This window comes from Somniosus microcephalus, chromosome 4, assembly GCF_052327205.1.
Source record: "Somniosus microcephalus isolate GS21.2 chromosome 4, FLI_Smic_1.0, whole genome shotgun sequence".
Taxonomy (NCBI): domain Eukaryota; kingdom Metazoa; phylum Chordata; class Chondrichthyes; order Squaliformes; family Somniosidae; genus Somniosus; species Somniosus microcephalus.
This window is the reverse complement of record NC_140990.1, coordinates 203,683,463-203,699,455: the sequence shown is the minus strand read 5'-3', so window position 1 is coordinate 203,699,455 and position 15,993 is coordinate 203,683,463. Positions and strand designations below refer to the sequence as shown.

The window sequence follows — 15,993 nt, the reverse complement described above, 5'->3', positions numbered from 1 at the left end:
CCTCATCCAGCAGCTATGGGACTGGCATGAAAATCACTTGCACATTCAGCACTTTACACACTGTACAAGCTATTCGACCATGGGAGGCATTGCAGACAAGATCAGGGCTACACACTGTACAAGCTATTCGACCATGGGAGGCAGTGCAGACAAGATCAGGGCTACACACTGTACTTAGAGGCTGTCCTTTCTCTTGCAGGCCAAGAGGGCGCATAACTGGCGCAACCAAACTGAGACCGGGGGAGGCCGTCCTGACCTCAAAGAGCTCTCCGACCTCGACCAGCGTGTGGAGCGCATTATGGCAGGCCGGCTGATTGGCCCCGTCGCCAGTGGAGATGCCGACCCTGTTCTGGGCACCAATGGTAAGGGCATCACCTTTTGGACCTCTCTCGTTCCACTTGCGCATGAGATCAGCATCCTTTGCCACTGTCCGACCAATGCGGTGAATGGCAGCACTCATGCCTCCCTCGCTGCCGCCCTGTCCTCACTCTAAAGCTACTCTTCTGCCTTCCTGCTTTCAGATGGTGAATCGCCAGGTGAGGAGGCGGGCCCTCAAGCTGCCACTGTCAGCGCTTCGGAATACGAGGAGGAGGAAGAGGAAGCCGGCCCATCAGTGCCACCCTCAGCCGCGCCAGCCCATGGCGATGTAGGGGACACGTCTTCCCTGGAGGGGAGCCGGGGGGAAGGGTCGGAGGAGAGTGAAGCTCCGGGACCCAGCGGCCTGCAGCAACGCGGGAGGGGTGGGGAAGCTCGGCGGACTTCTCCCCAGAGGGTGAGTGCGGCCTCCAGTCCTGCGACGGTCAGCGCAGAGGAGGTGCGCCTCCTAGAGGAAATGGCTGTCCAGGCTGAGCGCAGGCGCACTGAGCTCATGGCTGCAGTGGCAAGGATGCCTGACTCCATAGAGTCTCTGTCAAGGAGTGTGCAGCAATTCGGAGCAGCACAGGCCAGGAGTCTGCAACAATTCAGTGCAGCACAGGCCAGGAGTCTGCAGGACTTCGCGGCAGCACAGTCAGCTTCTAGCCAAGTGCTCAGTCGTGCCGTCCATTCACTGGCTGGTGTCATGCGGACACAGACCAGGGCCACGCGGACACAGACCAGGGCCACACGGGCACTAACTGCTGCCACCCTCGCTGGATCAGCCAGGCATCGCCAGGGCACCCGCCGCGCAGCAGCAGCCCAGCAGTCTGTCCTTCAGCTGTTTGCTGCGCATGCTGCAGTGCTGGCCCGTGCGAGTGCCACTGTATCAGGCGACCAGTGAGCACCTGCGATCTGCCAGGTTGGCACCATTCCTGCAGCCGACACTGCCACTCCGCCATTGCAGCTGCCACGAGCCGCTGGACAGACTGCTGCCGCCCAGCCAGAGTTGGAGCAGTCAGCAGCCGGCCACTCCAAGGCCAGAGCTGGTGCAGGCCGACCCCCAAGGGCATCTGCCGTCACGCCATCTGCCCCTCCGCAGCCTTCCCCCAGCCTTGCTGCAGCCACTGGGCTCCCATTGAGGAGGAGCTGCAGGGCGGGCAGGGGCCAGGCAAGGATGCGAAAGGCATCGCCCTTGCAGGGCAAAAAGTAGAAGGTATGCTCAAATGCCTGTTGTGTTTTTGTAAGGCCGAGACTGGTGTCTTTCTTTTTGTAAGGCCGAGACTGGTAGTTTTGTGTTTTTGGAGGGGGCTTCTCCACATGAGCATGTAATGTGGGAAGGGCAGAGGTTTGCAATAAATTATTGTTGTTAAATTGCACTGTGCATGGTTTTTTGGTTAAGTCCTGGTTGCCCTGCTCGGCTGAGGGCTTGTTGAGCGGCTACATTCATCTGCTGACATTGGTACAAGCCATTCCCTGAGAGGGGGCCTAGAACCGACGTTCAATAAGCCGGCGACGGGCGGCCCTTGCACTTTCTGCCTCCCTCCTGTGCTGGTCCTCCTCCTCCTCCTCCTCCTGAGGTGGTCCTCCAATCTCTGGTGGCAGTGGCTGAGTCCTGCGGATAGCCAGGTTGTGCAGTATGCAGCAAACGACCACGAAATGGGAGACTCGCTCCGGCGAATATTGTAGGGCTCCACCGGAACGATCCAGACAGCGGAACCGTTGCTTCAGGACGCCGATTGTTTGTTCGATGATGTTCCTGGTCGCTTGATGGCTCTCGTTGTATCCCTCTTCAGCAGGGGTGCTGGGCGCACGGAGCGGGGTCATCAGCCAGGTACACAAAGGATAGCCTTTGTCCCCGATAAGCCATCCTCGTGGGTGAGGCTGTGCCTGGAACATGTCTGCCACAGAAGTCTGTCGCAGGATGAAGGCATCGTGGCTGCTGCCTGGAAAGCGGGCATTGACAGCTAGGATGAGCTGCCTGTGGTCACACACCAGCTGGACGTTGAGCGAATGGTAGCCCTTCCGGTTGCGGTAATTCTCGGCATTCTCCAGAGGTGCCCGCAAAGCCACATGCGTGCAGTCAATGGCGCCCTGCACCATGGGGAAGCCCGCAAATGCTGCAAAGCCCATTGCACGCTGTTGCTGCTTGGCAAGGGCTATGGAGAAGGAGATGAACTGACGTCTCCTTTTGAAAAGGGCATTGGTCACCTGGCGGATGCAGCAATGCACGGCGAACTGGGAGATGTTGGCAATGTCCCCAGTAGCGGATTGGAAGGAGCCGGTGGCATAGAAGTTGAGAGCCACCGTCACCTTCACTGCCACCGACAGAGACGTCCTGCACCTCAGCTGTGGCTGCAGATCACCGCCAAGCAGCTGGCAGATCTCTGTGACCACGTCCCTTCTGAATCGCAGCCTCCGAACACACTGCTCCTCAGACATGTTGAGATAGAACTGCTGGCGGTATACCCTGGGTGGGTGAGGCCTCCTGTGCCGACGCCTGTTGCCCCCTCTCCGTCTAGCCAGGGCTGCCACTCTCTCACGGCGTCGGTGAGCCCTTTGGATGTAATTGAGAAAGCCAGCGTTGACACCCATTGCAGCCCCCATAATATGCTGGCAAACAATGAGATGTCAATGAAGGCAAAGACTAGTGGAAAGCTGTGGCCTGAAGCCAGAAGTACCTGTCCGAGTGTTGGGCCAAAGCAGAAAGCTATCTACCTTGGTCTCTCTCCAAAGATCCGTTTCTCAAGAAGGAGTGCTGCGAAATGGCAGCCTTTTATAGTGCAGGAGGAGTGCCCTTTAATTTGCGCCCCCCGCACCCCGCATCGGCTGAGCACCGTTCCACTCTAACAGTCGCTAGGGGCGCCAGGCGCACAATGGGGCGGCGCCACTGAAGTTCCGGCTGGGGGCGCACAAAGGGCGTTGCACGAGGAAATGACGTCATGATCGCACGCAGCTGAGCACGCGCAAAGACTTTGCGTCGCCGCTAAATCTCTAGTGAAGTTGAGGCGAGGCGCAGATCGCGCTGCGCCCGGGCACTAGCCGCCTAGCGCCCGACATCTACTCCTCCTAAGGCGCTAACGGCTGGCGCAACCAACTGAATTTCTAGGCCTTAGACTTCAGTGAGGAAACCATGCCAGCCCAGCTAAGCCTTGGTTTACGTTGGGAAATTGAATCTGACACCTTTGCAGTGTCTGTAGGTGACAAGCCATTTACACGCCGTGGAGTGCTGTTAACGGTCAACTCACTCTTTGACCCTCTCGGCATGGTGGCGCCCGTGACTATTCAGGGAAGAGCCCTACTACGAGAACTCTGCACAGACATGAGCGATTGGGACTCTCCATTCCCCGAAGGCAGGTTAACAGAATGGGAGACATGGAGAAATTCTCTCAAAAATCTAAAAAATCTTCATATCCCACGCACCTACTCACCAGACACACTCTCCAAATCCAAACGCACCGAGTTGTGTGTGTTCTCGGATGCGTCCGAGAAAGCTATTGGCACGGTAGCCTACCTGAGATCCCTGGATGATGAGGGCCAAAGCAACGTGGGATTTGTCCTGGGAAAGGCGAAGTTGACACCCCGGCCAGAGCCCACCATATCACGCCTGGAGTTACGCGCTGCAGTATTAGCGGTGGAGATGGCGGATCTCATCCTGGATGAGAGAGATTTCAAACTTGATGCAGTGAAATTCTACTGTGACAGCAAAGTTGTGCTCGGTTACATCTCCAATGAGTCAAAGAGGTTCTTCATATATGTACACAACAGAGTTCAGCGAATAAGACAATCAACATGCCCCGACCAGTGGCAGTATGTGCCCAGGGAGCTGAATCCAGCTGACCTAGTCACCAGGTCAGTGCCTGCCTCCGAGCTCTCCAGTACAATGTGGTTTACCGGGCCAGCTTTCTTACACAAACCTGACCAAGCTGACTATAAGGCACAAGAATCATTCAAGCTCGTCAGCCCAGAACTAGATGTGGAGGTCCATCCTCATGTGATCAGCTTAATGACTCACACCCAAGAGAGCCTACTTACTTGTGAGCGCTTTGAGCGCTTTTCAACCTGGCGATCGCTCGTTAGAGCCATAGCTTTCTTAATCCATGTGGCTCGCTCTCAAGTCCGATCCTGGTAGCTCATCAAACAAATGCAGAGGTTGGCACTGGTGCAGGAAGCCTCGTTCCCCAGACGAGTTGGCTGCAGCTGAGAACATTATCATCAGGTCAGTTCAAGTTCAGGCGTACTCTGAGGAGTACAGAGCACTTGCTGAAAAAAGAACCATTACCAAGACCAGTTCACTGTGGAAACTGAATCCAGTTTTGAATGACGGCCTCATCAGAATTGGAGGACGGCTGACGCATGCAGAACTGAGCTTGCAAGAAAGGAGTCCTGTTGTCCTGCCACATCAAAGCCACATCACAACATTGCTCACAAGACACCACCATGAACTGATAGAACACCAGGGCCGTCAGTTCACTGAGGGAGCCATTCGAGCAGCCGGCTTGTGGATTGTCAGCGGCAAACGGTTGATTGGATCTGTCTTACACCAATGCGTCACATGCAGAAAGCTCAGATGGAGAACGGAGGAGCAGAAGATGGCTGATCTGCCTCCGGAACGACTTAGTTCATCGCCACCATTTTCATACGTCGGCCTGGATGTTTTTGGCCCTTGGACTATCACTACTCGCCGCACCAGAGGAGGCGCCGCTCATAGCAAACGCTGGGCTATGCTATTCACTTGTATGAGCACAAGAGCTGTGCATATAGAAGTGACCGAGTCCATGGACATGTCCAGCTGCATTAATGCATTACGAAGATTCTTCGCCATCCACGGGCCAGCAAAGCAGTTAAGATCCGACTGTGGAACAAATTTCATTGGAGCCTGTCGAGAGCTAGAGTTAGGGAATGAACACAACCAAAGGCCAAGCATCCTGACATACCTAAGCCAGCAAGGTTGCACATGGGAATTTAATCCTCCACATGCTTCACACATGGGTGGTGCGTGGGAGCGCATGATTGGAGTGTCGCGGCGCATTCTGGACTCCATGTTGCGACAGAACAGACCACCTCAGCTGACGCACGAAGTGCTGTACACCTTCATGGCTGAAGTGTCAGCAATCATTAATGCGAGGCCCCTTGTTCCTGTTTCTTCCGATCCAGATTCACCATTCCTTTTTACTCCAAACATGTTACTCACACAGAAGAGCAGTGTACCCACTCCTCCTGGAGACTTCACTGACAAAGACCTCCTGAAGAGCCAGTGGAGAAGAGTACAAGCTTTGGCCAGTAAGTTCTGGAGCCGCTGGCGCACCGAGTACCTTCCCACTTTGCAAAGCTGGCGGAAGTGGAACGAGGCTCGTCGGAGTCTCCGAGAAGGTGACATCGTCTTACTGAAAGAAAGCCAAGTATCCCGCAATGAGTGGCCTATGGGTCTTGTCACCTCTGTCTTCCCCAGCAAAGACAACAGGGTGCGAAAGATAGAGGTGAAGGCCACTATTCAAGGGACGGTCAAAAAGTTCTTCAGACCCATCTCAGAGGTCGTACTCCTCTTACCTAAGGAGGACTGAGTGTTCTTGATTCCACAGTTCTGTATGTTTTATAAGTAGTGGCATCTAATAGACGCCAGGCGGGGAGTGTTCTGCCTTATAATTGCAGGTGTTACGTTTTGTTGCCGCCAGTAGGTGGCAGTAGATGGTAATGGCCAGTAGGTCACTCAACAGGAACAGGAAGTAGTATAGTGATAAGCAAACAAAGAGGTCACATCAGCATGAAGTGTGCTGCAAGTTAATCTGCTGTAATCTTACATTGTTACGCCTTCGAAAGCATTGCCTTTTTACTCCAACCAAAAGCACTGATTTGTATTGTTTCATTGACCTCATGCAAGTGTGGCATCATTAAACACCGGAGCTTGGACGCTACATCCTGACTCCCATGTTATTGAAAGGAGTTTGGCTGGCTGTCTAACTGCGTACAGACACATACACGTAGGGAGGACGGTACAGAGGGAGTTTTACTCGATCTAACCCATGATAAAACTGTTGTGGGAGTGGCTGATACTGGGTGTGGCAGGGGAAAAGATGAGCTCTTTTCAGGATGGAGATTATAATTTGGCTTCCACAGTTATCATCAAGGCTAAACATTTTTCAGAGGTGGCATTTGTGCACAGTCCCTGCGTTACACATAGTTGGGAGGGAGTTGCAATTTATCAATACCTGATCAGAAATAAGAGCAGGAGTAGGCCATACGGCCCCTCGAGCCTGCTCCGCCATTCAATAAGATCATGGCTGATCATCGACCTCAACTCCACTTTCCCGCCCGATCTCCATATCCCTTGATTCCCCTTGAGTCCAAAAATCTATCTATCTCTGCATTCACAGCCCTCTGAGGCAGAGAATTCCAAAGATTCACAACCCTCTGAGTGAAGAAATTCCTCCTCATCTCAGTCTTAAATGGCCTACCCCTCATCCTGAGACTATGCACCCCAGTTCTAGACACTCCAGCCAGGGGAACCAACCTCTCGGCATCTACCCTGTCAATCCCCTTCAGAATCTTGTATGTTTTAATGAGATCACCTCTCATTCTTCTGAACGCCAGAGAGCATAGGCCCAATCTACTCAAATCTCTTATCATAGGACAGCCCTCTCATCCCAGGAATCAATCTAGTGAACCTTTGTTGCACCGCCTCCAAGGCAAGTATACCCTTCCTCAGAAAAGGAGACTCGAACTGTGCACAGTACTCCAGGTGAGGTCTCACCAAGGCCCTGTACAATTGTAGCAAGACTTCCTTACTCTTAAACTCCAACCCCTTTGCAATAAAGGCCAACACGCCATTTGCCTTCCTTATTGCTTGCTGTACCTGCATGCTAGCTTTCTGTGTTTCTTGCATGAGGACACCCAAATCTCTCTGAAGACCAACATTTGAAAGTTTCTCACCATTTAAAAAAATATTCTGTTTTTCTATTCTTCCTACCAAAGTGAATAACCTCACATTTCCCTACATTATACTCCATCTGCCACCTTACTGCCCACTCACTTAGTCTATCTATATCCCTTTGCAGCTCTTTGTGTTCTCCTCACAGCTTACTGTCCCACCTAGCTTTGTATCCTCAGCAAACTTGCATACATTACACTCGGTCCCTTCATCTAGGTCATTAATATAGATTGTAAATAACTGAGGCCCCAACACTGATCCTTGTGGCACCCCTACTAGTTACAGCCTACCAACCTGAAAAAGATCCGTTGATCCCTACTCTCTATTTTCTGTCCGTTAACCAATCCTCTATCCAGGTTACTATATTACCCCCAACCCCATGAGCCCTGATCTTGTGTAATAACCTTTTATGTGGCACCTTATCGAATGCCTTTTGGAAATCCAAATACACTAACAGGAAACTTTCTGGTATCCGGCACTGACGGGACCGAGCTGGTGCCGGTCGATTAACACTGCCGGGGAAACGAGCGCTAATGTTAAAACATACGGAGCTCAGAGCTCCGTCTGAAGCAACAAACCCTGTTGTTTAGCAACAGCTTCAAAACAGTCGGCGCAGCTTGCCAGTGTCTCTGTAGCTAAGCAACAGCTTCAGCTAGACACTTGCAGAGCCCCAAATGGAGAAAAAAAGCAACTAACAGTAAAAAAAAAAAAGTTATCTGAACCGACTCCTGAATTTTGCCGGTGGATAGAGCATTCCGGATATTTAACCTCCGTTTAAACGAAAGTTTCCTGCACATCAATTGGTTCCCCCTTATCTACCCTGCTAGTTACATCCTCAAAAAACTCTAATAAATTTGTCAAACATGATTTCCCTTTCATAAAACCATGTTGACTCTGCCTAATCATGTTATGATTTTCTAAGTGCCCTGATACCATTTCCTTAATATAGGTAAAATATTATGATGATCATGTTTAAATTTCAGAGTTCTCCTGACTTCAGTGACTCAGTGCACCAAATGTAGCTTACGAAAAATGTGCAGCTATATTTATAAAATAAACTGATGCCATAATTTTTTTAATTATACAGTAAGCAGCATATTTCAGACTAAGATGGCATAATTGATTTGTTATTCTCAGAACAACTTTCATTACATAAATACGGGTGTAACAACGTGGTGTTTAAATTCTAACAACTTCACCCATGCATTCGGAAAAGTTGTGCCCAAAATATAAATATTCTGAGTAACCACAGGGCTCAAGAAACTAACCAAACAAAATTTCCCTTGCAGTCGGGCTGCTTTGGGAAAAGGTATTTTATGATATTACTCGGAGAAGCAACTATAAACTAAAGCTTTACACCCACATACATAAAACAGGTCAATGAATTTTTGGTTTATATAATGACTGACCTGATGTGCTAATAATGATGACTTTGTCACTCATACTTTAATCAGTCCAGACACCCATTGGATAAACACTTTGCGCAGTGGATCCAAAACTTGTACAAACAGCATATGCAATGGCAAACTATGAGTACTGAATTAATCACGGGTGTGAGCATGATGCTTTTTGTATTCAACACTTGGTCATCTGTGTGAACAGTAGGAAGGGATAAAGTATTTTTGACAGATAATAGGAACGTGTTTGTCAGATTTGTTTATTTGTTTTTAAGGTGGACTGTTTGAGCCCTGCAAACCATCAGAAGCTTTGTGTTCTCTTCAGTAGTTCCTCTGTCCAGTCGAGCAATGCACCAAATCCATGCGTCAGTCCATGGTGGGTAACCATTTTGCTTTATTTTTTGAAGTGTTAAATAGTTTAAAACATATACTGTAAATTTGGGTTCTACACTAGTTATTTGTGTTGTGTGTCCCCCCCCCCCCCCCCCCCACCCCACCCCACCCCACCCCCTGCTCTAACGTAACACCAAAGCTCTTTGGTTCCCCTCCCCCTTGCTCTTCATTTGTCAGAACAGACATATTTTAATTTTTTCCAGTTTTAAATTCAGTTTAAATATTGGATATAATGTTCCAATAAAGAAAAATACAGAAATTTGTTGTTGGCAACCTGAGGTTGAAAATCTAGAAAAACTCAATTATTTGTTTTTGCATAAAATTACAGTATGCTGTTTATAAAGTTCTTGTATGGTGCAATACCCTGTTTCATGTGTATTGTCTAGTAAATAACATGGTAAAAACAAATCTTGTAATACCTTTGAACCAGTCATGTATTATATTCTTCAATGTTTACAAAGATGTCTATAAAACACCTACCTGTGATGTAATGCTCACTACTCAACATATACTCCACAAAATGAATACCCAGGAGGCAGCTGAAGATTGCAGTAGTTAAGAAGTTTGAATTAATTCCACAAACCACTTCAGTTTTGTCATTTTGTTTTAAACCCCTTGTTTGGGTTCCAGCTCCCTACTTCAGCTATATCTATTTTTATAGCACAGTTAACGCTTCAAAGTTGCTTAATTCAAATTATCTGACTAAATTCCCATTTTGTGTTACTTATTTTGTTCAATTCAAAATATTGGATAATTTTTTTTGTGTAAATGTTGACTGACTTCAGAGTAAACTATATATGCTTGGAATGAACTGAGTGGAAAAAAGAAACCTTGCAATAGCTTATGTAATGTTTAATGTGCAATTACATATTAATATTATTAATTATAAATGCAAGTTGTTATCCTTGTTTAGTTGCCAGAAGCTCCCTATAGCAACATAAGCATTTCTATAGCATCTTTCACAACCTCAGGATGTCTCTAACTGCTTCACAGCAAATGAAATGTACTCATTGCTGTAATATAGACGAACGTAGCAGCCAATTTGTACACAAACAGCAATGAGACAAATGAACAGATAATCTTTTTTTTCAAGTGATATTGATTGAGGGGTAAATTTAAGCTGGAACACTGGGTGAACTTCCTTGCTCTTGTCCGAATAGTGTCGTGGCATCTTTTACAACCAGCTGAGAAGGCTGACTGGACCTTAATTTAATGTCTCATCTGAAAGATGGCATCTCCAACAGTGCAGCACTCATTCAGTATTGCACTCAAGTGTCATTTAGATTAAGTGCTGAAGTCTTTGGAGTGGGGCTTGAACCCATCGCCTTCTGACTCAGAGGTGAGAGCGCCACCCCTAAGTGGTGACACCATTGAGGCAGAGACTAAAGAGCAACTTCTCTGCTTGCACACTCAGATGGGGTCAAAAAAGAAGGCTTTTTTAATCTTCTAAATGAGGGACAAAATAAACGTATATTAGGTGATGCTCTTTCACAGGTTTGAGACATTTCCAATTGCTAGTAAGTCACTATGAAATATCAGAATTTATGAACAGATGGTATGTGCCAACTTTTTTATTTAAGACTTACATTGTATTAAAGTTCCTGTAAATTCCTGACAGTATTGTACATTTCATTAATTTTGTAGGTACTCTTTCCAAACCCACATTATTGTATGTCCCTCAACATCAAAATATTTTAATAAATGCTTTCCTCATGTCTGTAAGCCAAAGTTTATACAACAATTCTTTTGCTAACAAATTATATGAGATGAGTGAAATGATTCATTTAGCCTTTTGTCTAGATATGGTTTCTCTGAGAAATCATTTACTGCCACACTGTTACGCATTGCCAAAAATAAAACAGTGCTTTGAATGGTTCCAATATGGATTTAAGTATGCCCTTGAAGGATTGCTATTTTAAATATGCATGATTAATACAGACTTTATTTTGTCATAGGTTTTTATTATGATTAATTAACTATTAATTGTGGTGGTTGTACTTTTAGGATCGTCACAATGGAATTTTATGGGAAAAATGATCTGACTTTGGGAATATTTTTAGAAAGATATTGCTTTAGGTGAGTGTGGTGGTTCTCCACTAATTTTACAGATAAGCCTCTGACTTTTATTCCAAGAAAAATACAGCCATTTAGATTGTTTTTATTAAATCTACGTAAAGTCTGCCCACAAGCACCCCCAAGTGCAGTAGCAAGATTAACGTTCTTAAAATGGTGTCTGAAACTGAAGTTGCATTGGTCCATATATTCCCAGTATCCTGTTCATGTGCCTGGTTCCCTTTTTAAAATTATTAGCGAACAATAATTATGCAGCATCCAAAATGCTCATCTATATGTTTGTCATCAATGTATGAACTGATATTCATTAGTTTTATCACTACTACTTTGACTTTAATAACTTGACAGTTGATCAATGCTATTAACAGATATATCATAAGGGAGCAGTTTGATCGGAACAGGCATTAAAATGGAGAAAAATCCTTTGTTTCTGGAATTCCATTGCAATTTAATCTTCTTTGCTGAAAGACATGAAAATATGGACTGTAGTATTGGACAAGACAGATACAACATTAACAGGCCTTGAAATCAGAGATTAAGGATTGGGTACCTAGCCCTGGGTATCTGGCTCAGTCTCTCCTTTGGTTGTGAACACATCGATTGTATGCACTTCTGTTTTGTTTTAAATCTGTCAGGTTATTAAAACAGAATGCTGCAATCGTGACTGATCCTGAGATGGTATTTATGGCAAACTCAAATTTGTAACCGGTTCCCTGCTACTTGTGTAGCCCAGCCACCCTAAGCTTCAAGGCAGTGGCATGCAGGGTTATCTGGAGCCAAGTGGGAAGAATCCCAGCCTCAGTGACAGGCCAACCCCTCCTGGTCCACAGATGATCAGATAAGCTATGAAACAGGACATTCCGGCCTAGAAATTCAGTTGCGCTCGCCAGCCGCTAACGCCATAAGAGGGGTAGATTTGCAGCGCTAGGCACTTAGCGCCCGGGCGCAGAACGATCTGCGCCTACGCCCAACTTCAGTTGACATCTAGCGCCGGCGCAAAGTGTTTGCGCCCGCTCAGCTGCGCGCGCAGCTTATGACGTCATTTCGTCGTGCAATGCTGTTTGTGCGCCCCAAACCGGAAATTCAGTGGCGCCCGGCCAATGTGGGCGTGGCGCTGTTAAGAACTGTGAAGTGGAACGCAACAGAGGCCCTGTGGGCCTCGGGGAGCGCTAATTAAAGGGCACTTACACTGACCTATAAAGCCCAGCCATTTTGCTGCAATGACTTCAGTGCTTTGGATTTCTGGACAGAGACCAAGGAACAGAGCTTACTGATTTGGGACAACATAGGAGAGGTATTTTTGGCTTCTGGCCAGAGCTTGGAAATTTGAATCATTGTGATTTAACTGTTTGCAAGTTTATTATGGGGGCTGTATGGGGTTCCAACCCTCAGTTCCAGCATTATGTGCGAAGGGCTCGCAGACGCTGTGTGAGAGGGCCAGCCATGCCTAGACGCAGAGGGGCCATCAGGCGTCGGCAACGTAGGCCTTACCCACTCAGGGAATACCGGCAGCAGGTGTCCTATCTCACCATGACTGCCGCGCATTGTGTTAAGAGGCTGCGCTTCAGAAGGGAGGTGGTTGCAGAGATCTGCCAGCTGCTTCACAGAGATCTGCGTCCACAGCTGATGTGCAGGACGTCTCTCTCGGTGGAAGTGAAGGTCACGGTGGCTCTGAACTTTTATGCAAGCGGCTCCTTCCAAGCCGCTGCTGGGGACATAGCGAACATCTCCCAGTTCGCCGCGCATCGCTGCATCCGGCAGGTCACCGATGCCCTTTTCGCGAGGAGACACCAATTCATCTCCTTCCCCATGACCCTAGAGAGGCAGGAGCAGCGTGCAGTCGGATTTGGCAGGATCGCGGACTTCCCCATGGTGCAGGGCGCCATTGACTGCACGCATGTGGCTATGCGGGCACCTATCGACAATGCCGAGAATAACCGCAACCGGAAGGGCTACCATTCCCTCAATGTACAGCTGGTGTGTGACCACAGGCAGCGCATCCTAGCTGTCAATGCCCGCTTTCCAGGAAGCAGCCACGATGCATTTATCCTGCGCCAGACTACTGTGGCTGACATGTTCGAGGCACAGCCTCCACCAAGGGGATGGCTTATTGGGGACAAGGGCTACCCTTTGTGTACATGGCTCATGACCCCGCTCCGTGCGCCCAGGACCCCTGCGGAGGAGGCATACAACGAAAGCCATCAAGCCACAAGGAACATCATAGAGCAAACGATTGGCGTCCTCAAGCAACGGTTCCGCTGCCTGGATCGCTCCGGCGGATCTCTGCAGTATTCGCCGGATAGAGTCTCCCAGTTCGTCGTCGTTTGCTGCATGCTGCACAACCTGGCTATCCGCAGGACTCGGGCACTGCCACCTCACGTTGGACCACCACCTCAGGAGGACGAGCAGGAGGAGGAGGAGGAGGAGGAGGAGTACCAGCCCAGGAGGGAGCCACAAGGTCCAAGGGCCGTCCGCTGGCGGCTTATTGAACGACACTTCTAGGCCCCCTGTCAGGGAATGGCTTGTGGCAATGAACGCACCTGAATGCAGCCGCTCCGCAAGCCCTCAGCCGCTTAACGCAACAACCACTGGAAACATGACACCTGGACAAGCTGAATAAATAAAAAGCTTTATTTAACAAACTCGGGGCCCTTCCCACATGAAACAGAAAAACAGACAAGACCCCCAAAAAACAGTCACAAAAATATCTCACTCCCACAACCTGGGGAGGAATAACAAAACTTGCCCATCCAATTGGCCTTCATCCTCGGCCTTACCAAAATAAGCCCCCCCCCCCCACAACACAAACACCCCCATATAAAAAAAAAAAACCGTTGTCAACACACTCTACTGGGTGTGCCGAGAGGGCGAGGCCTTGTGCGGCCCCTGCCCGACCTGTTGCTCCGCCTCAACCTGGGCCCTGTGGGTGTTGCAAGGCTGGGGGAAGGCTCCTGAGGGGCAGAATGCGTGACGGCAGATGCCCTTGGGGGTCAGCCTAGACGAGGACCGGTCCTGGAGGGGCCGGCTGCTGACTGCTGCAGCTGTGGCTGGGCAGCATCAGTCTCTGCAGCAGCTCGTCGCACCTTGGCTGGGGGAGTTGCAGTGGCGGCTGCAGCAATGGGGCAAGCTGGCTGATGCCAGGCGCTCGCTGGTCGCCAGAGACACTGGCACTCGGCCGGGCTGGCAGTGCAGCAAGCGCAGCAATCTGGTGGAGGCCAGACCGCTGTGCTGCAGCAGGGCGGCGGGTGCCCTGGCGATGCTTCCGCGACACAGCGAGTGTGGCAGAAGTGAGTGCCCGAACTGCCCTGGTCTGTGCCCGCATCAGATCAGTGAGTGTCTGCACGGCACCACTCATGAACTCGCGACTCGCGTCCTGCGCTGCCGCGAGTTGCTGGACACCCCTGTCCTGTGCTGCCGCCAGTTGGTCGACACCCCTGGCCTGTGCTGCCGCGAGTTGTTCGACACCCCTGGCCTGTGAGTCCCCGAAAGCGGCCACACTATGAGCCAGGGACTCAATGGCCTGAGGCAACTGTCCCACAACCCCCATGAACTCCTTGTGGCGGCGCTCAGAATCCGCGGACATTTCATCTAGGAGGCGCACCTCCTGGGCGAGGACCGTCTCCGGACTGGAGGCCGGACTCTCCCTCTGGGGAGAAGGCCGCCGTTCTGCCCGACCCTTCCCACGTGCCTGGACGCCACTGGGCCCAGGAACTGGCCTCCCCTGCAACACTTGCCCCCTCTGGGGAGAAGGCCGCCGTTCTGCCCGACCCTTCCCACGTGCCTGGACGCCACTGGGCCCAGGAACTACACCCCCCTGCAGCACTTCCCCCTGGCTCTCCTCCAGGCAAGACGTCTCCCCTCCATTGCCATCCCCTGGCGCGGATGAGGCTTCGCCCGATGTGCCGCCTTCCTGTTGGTCCTCGTCGTCCTCCTCTTCCGAGGGACTGGCACTCTCAGCTTCAAGGACCTCCTCCTCACCAGCTGAAAGCAGGAAGGCACAAGAGTAGCTTTAGAGTGAGGACAGGGCGTCAGCGAGGGAGGCATGAGTGGTGGCATTCAGCGCATTGGTCGGACAGTGGCAAAGGATGTAGATCTGATGCGCTAGGGGAACGAGAGAGGTCCAAACGGTCATGTCCTTACCATTGGGTCGCAGCACAGGGTCGGCATCTCCAATGGCAACAGGGCCAGTCACCCGGCCACGCATGAGTCGAGCCACGCTCTCCTCCAGCTGACTGAGCTCCTGGAACTGGGCACGGCCTCCCCCGGTGACATTCTGGCTCTTCAAATTCCGGGCCATCTTGGCCTGCAAGAGAGAGGACGGCCTCTAAGTACATTGTGGTGGCCTGTTGTTGTGTGCACTGCCTCCCATGGTGGAATAGCTTGGCCAGTGTGGTGGCCTGTTGTGTGCACTGCCTCCCATGGTGGAATAGCTTGGCCAGTGTGGTGCCCTGTTGTGTGCACTGCCTCCCATGGTGGAATAGCTTGGCCAGTGTGGTGGCCTGTTGTTGTGTGCACTGCCTCCCATGGTCGAATAGCTTGGCCAGTGTGGTGGCCTGTTGTGTGCACTGCCTCCCATGGTCGAATAGCTTGGCCAGTGTGTTAAGTGCAGAAAGTGCTATTGAGGATCATGCCAGTGCCATAGCTGCGGGAGGAGGGCTGGCCTTTAGGCCTTTGAGGTCCCTTTGCCCATAATGTGAGGTGCACATGCAAGGATGAGGAGGACACTGGAAAGGGTACTCACCTTGACCATCCGAGTGAGGTCGTTGTACTTCTTGCGGCATTGGTCACCAGTCCTGGGGACATCGCTGTTGACTGAGACCCTGTGGGCGATTTTCCTCCAGGCTCTCC

The 15,993-nt window shown here is 50.2% G+C and overlaps 1 protein-coding gene across 4 annotated transcripts in view; it reads left to right on the top strand.

The window, feature by feature from the left end:
* Window positions 1-15,993, top strand: part of pikfyve (phosphoinositide kinase, FYVE finger containing) — a 180,198-nt gene that overhangs the window by 118,174 nt on the left and 46,031 nt on the right. For all 4 annotated transcript variants that reach the window (XM_085985714.1, XM_085985715.1, XM_085985713.1 and 1 more), the window contains 2 exons: window positions 8,955-9,055; window positions 11,077-11,148. In XM_085985714.1, the coding sequence (XP_085841840.1) occupies window positions 8,955-9,055; window positions 11,077-11,148 (173 nt within the window). The remainder of the gene's footprint in view (window positions 1-8,954; window positions 9,056-11,076; window positions 11,149-15,993) is intronic.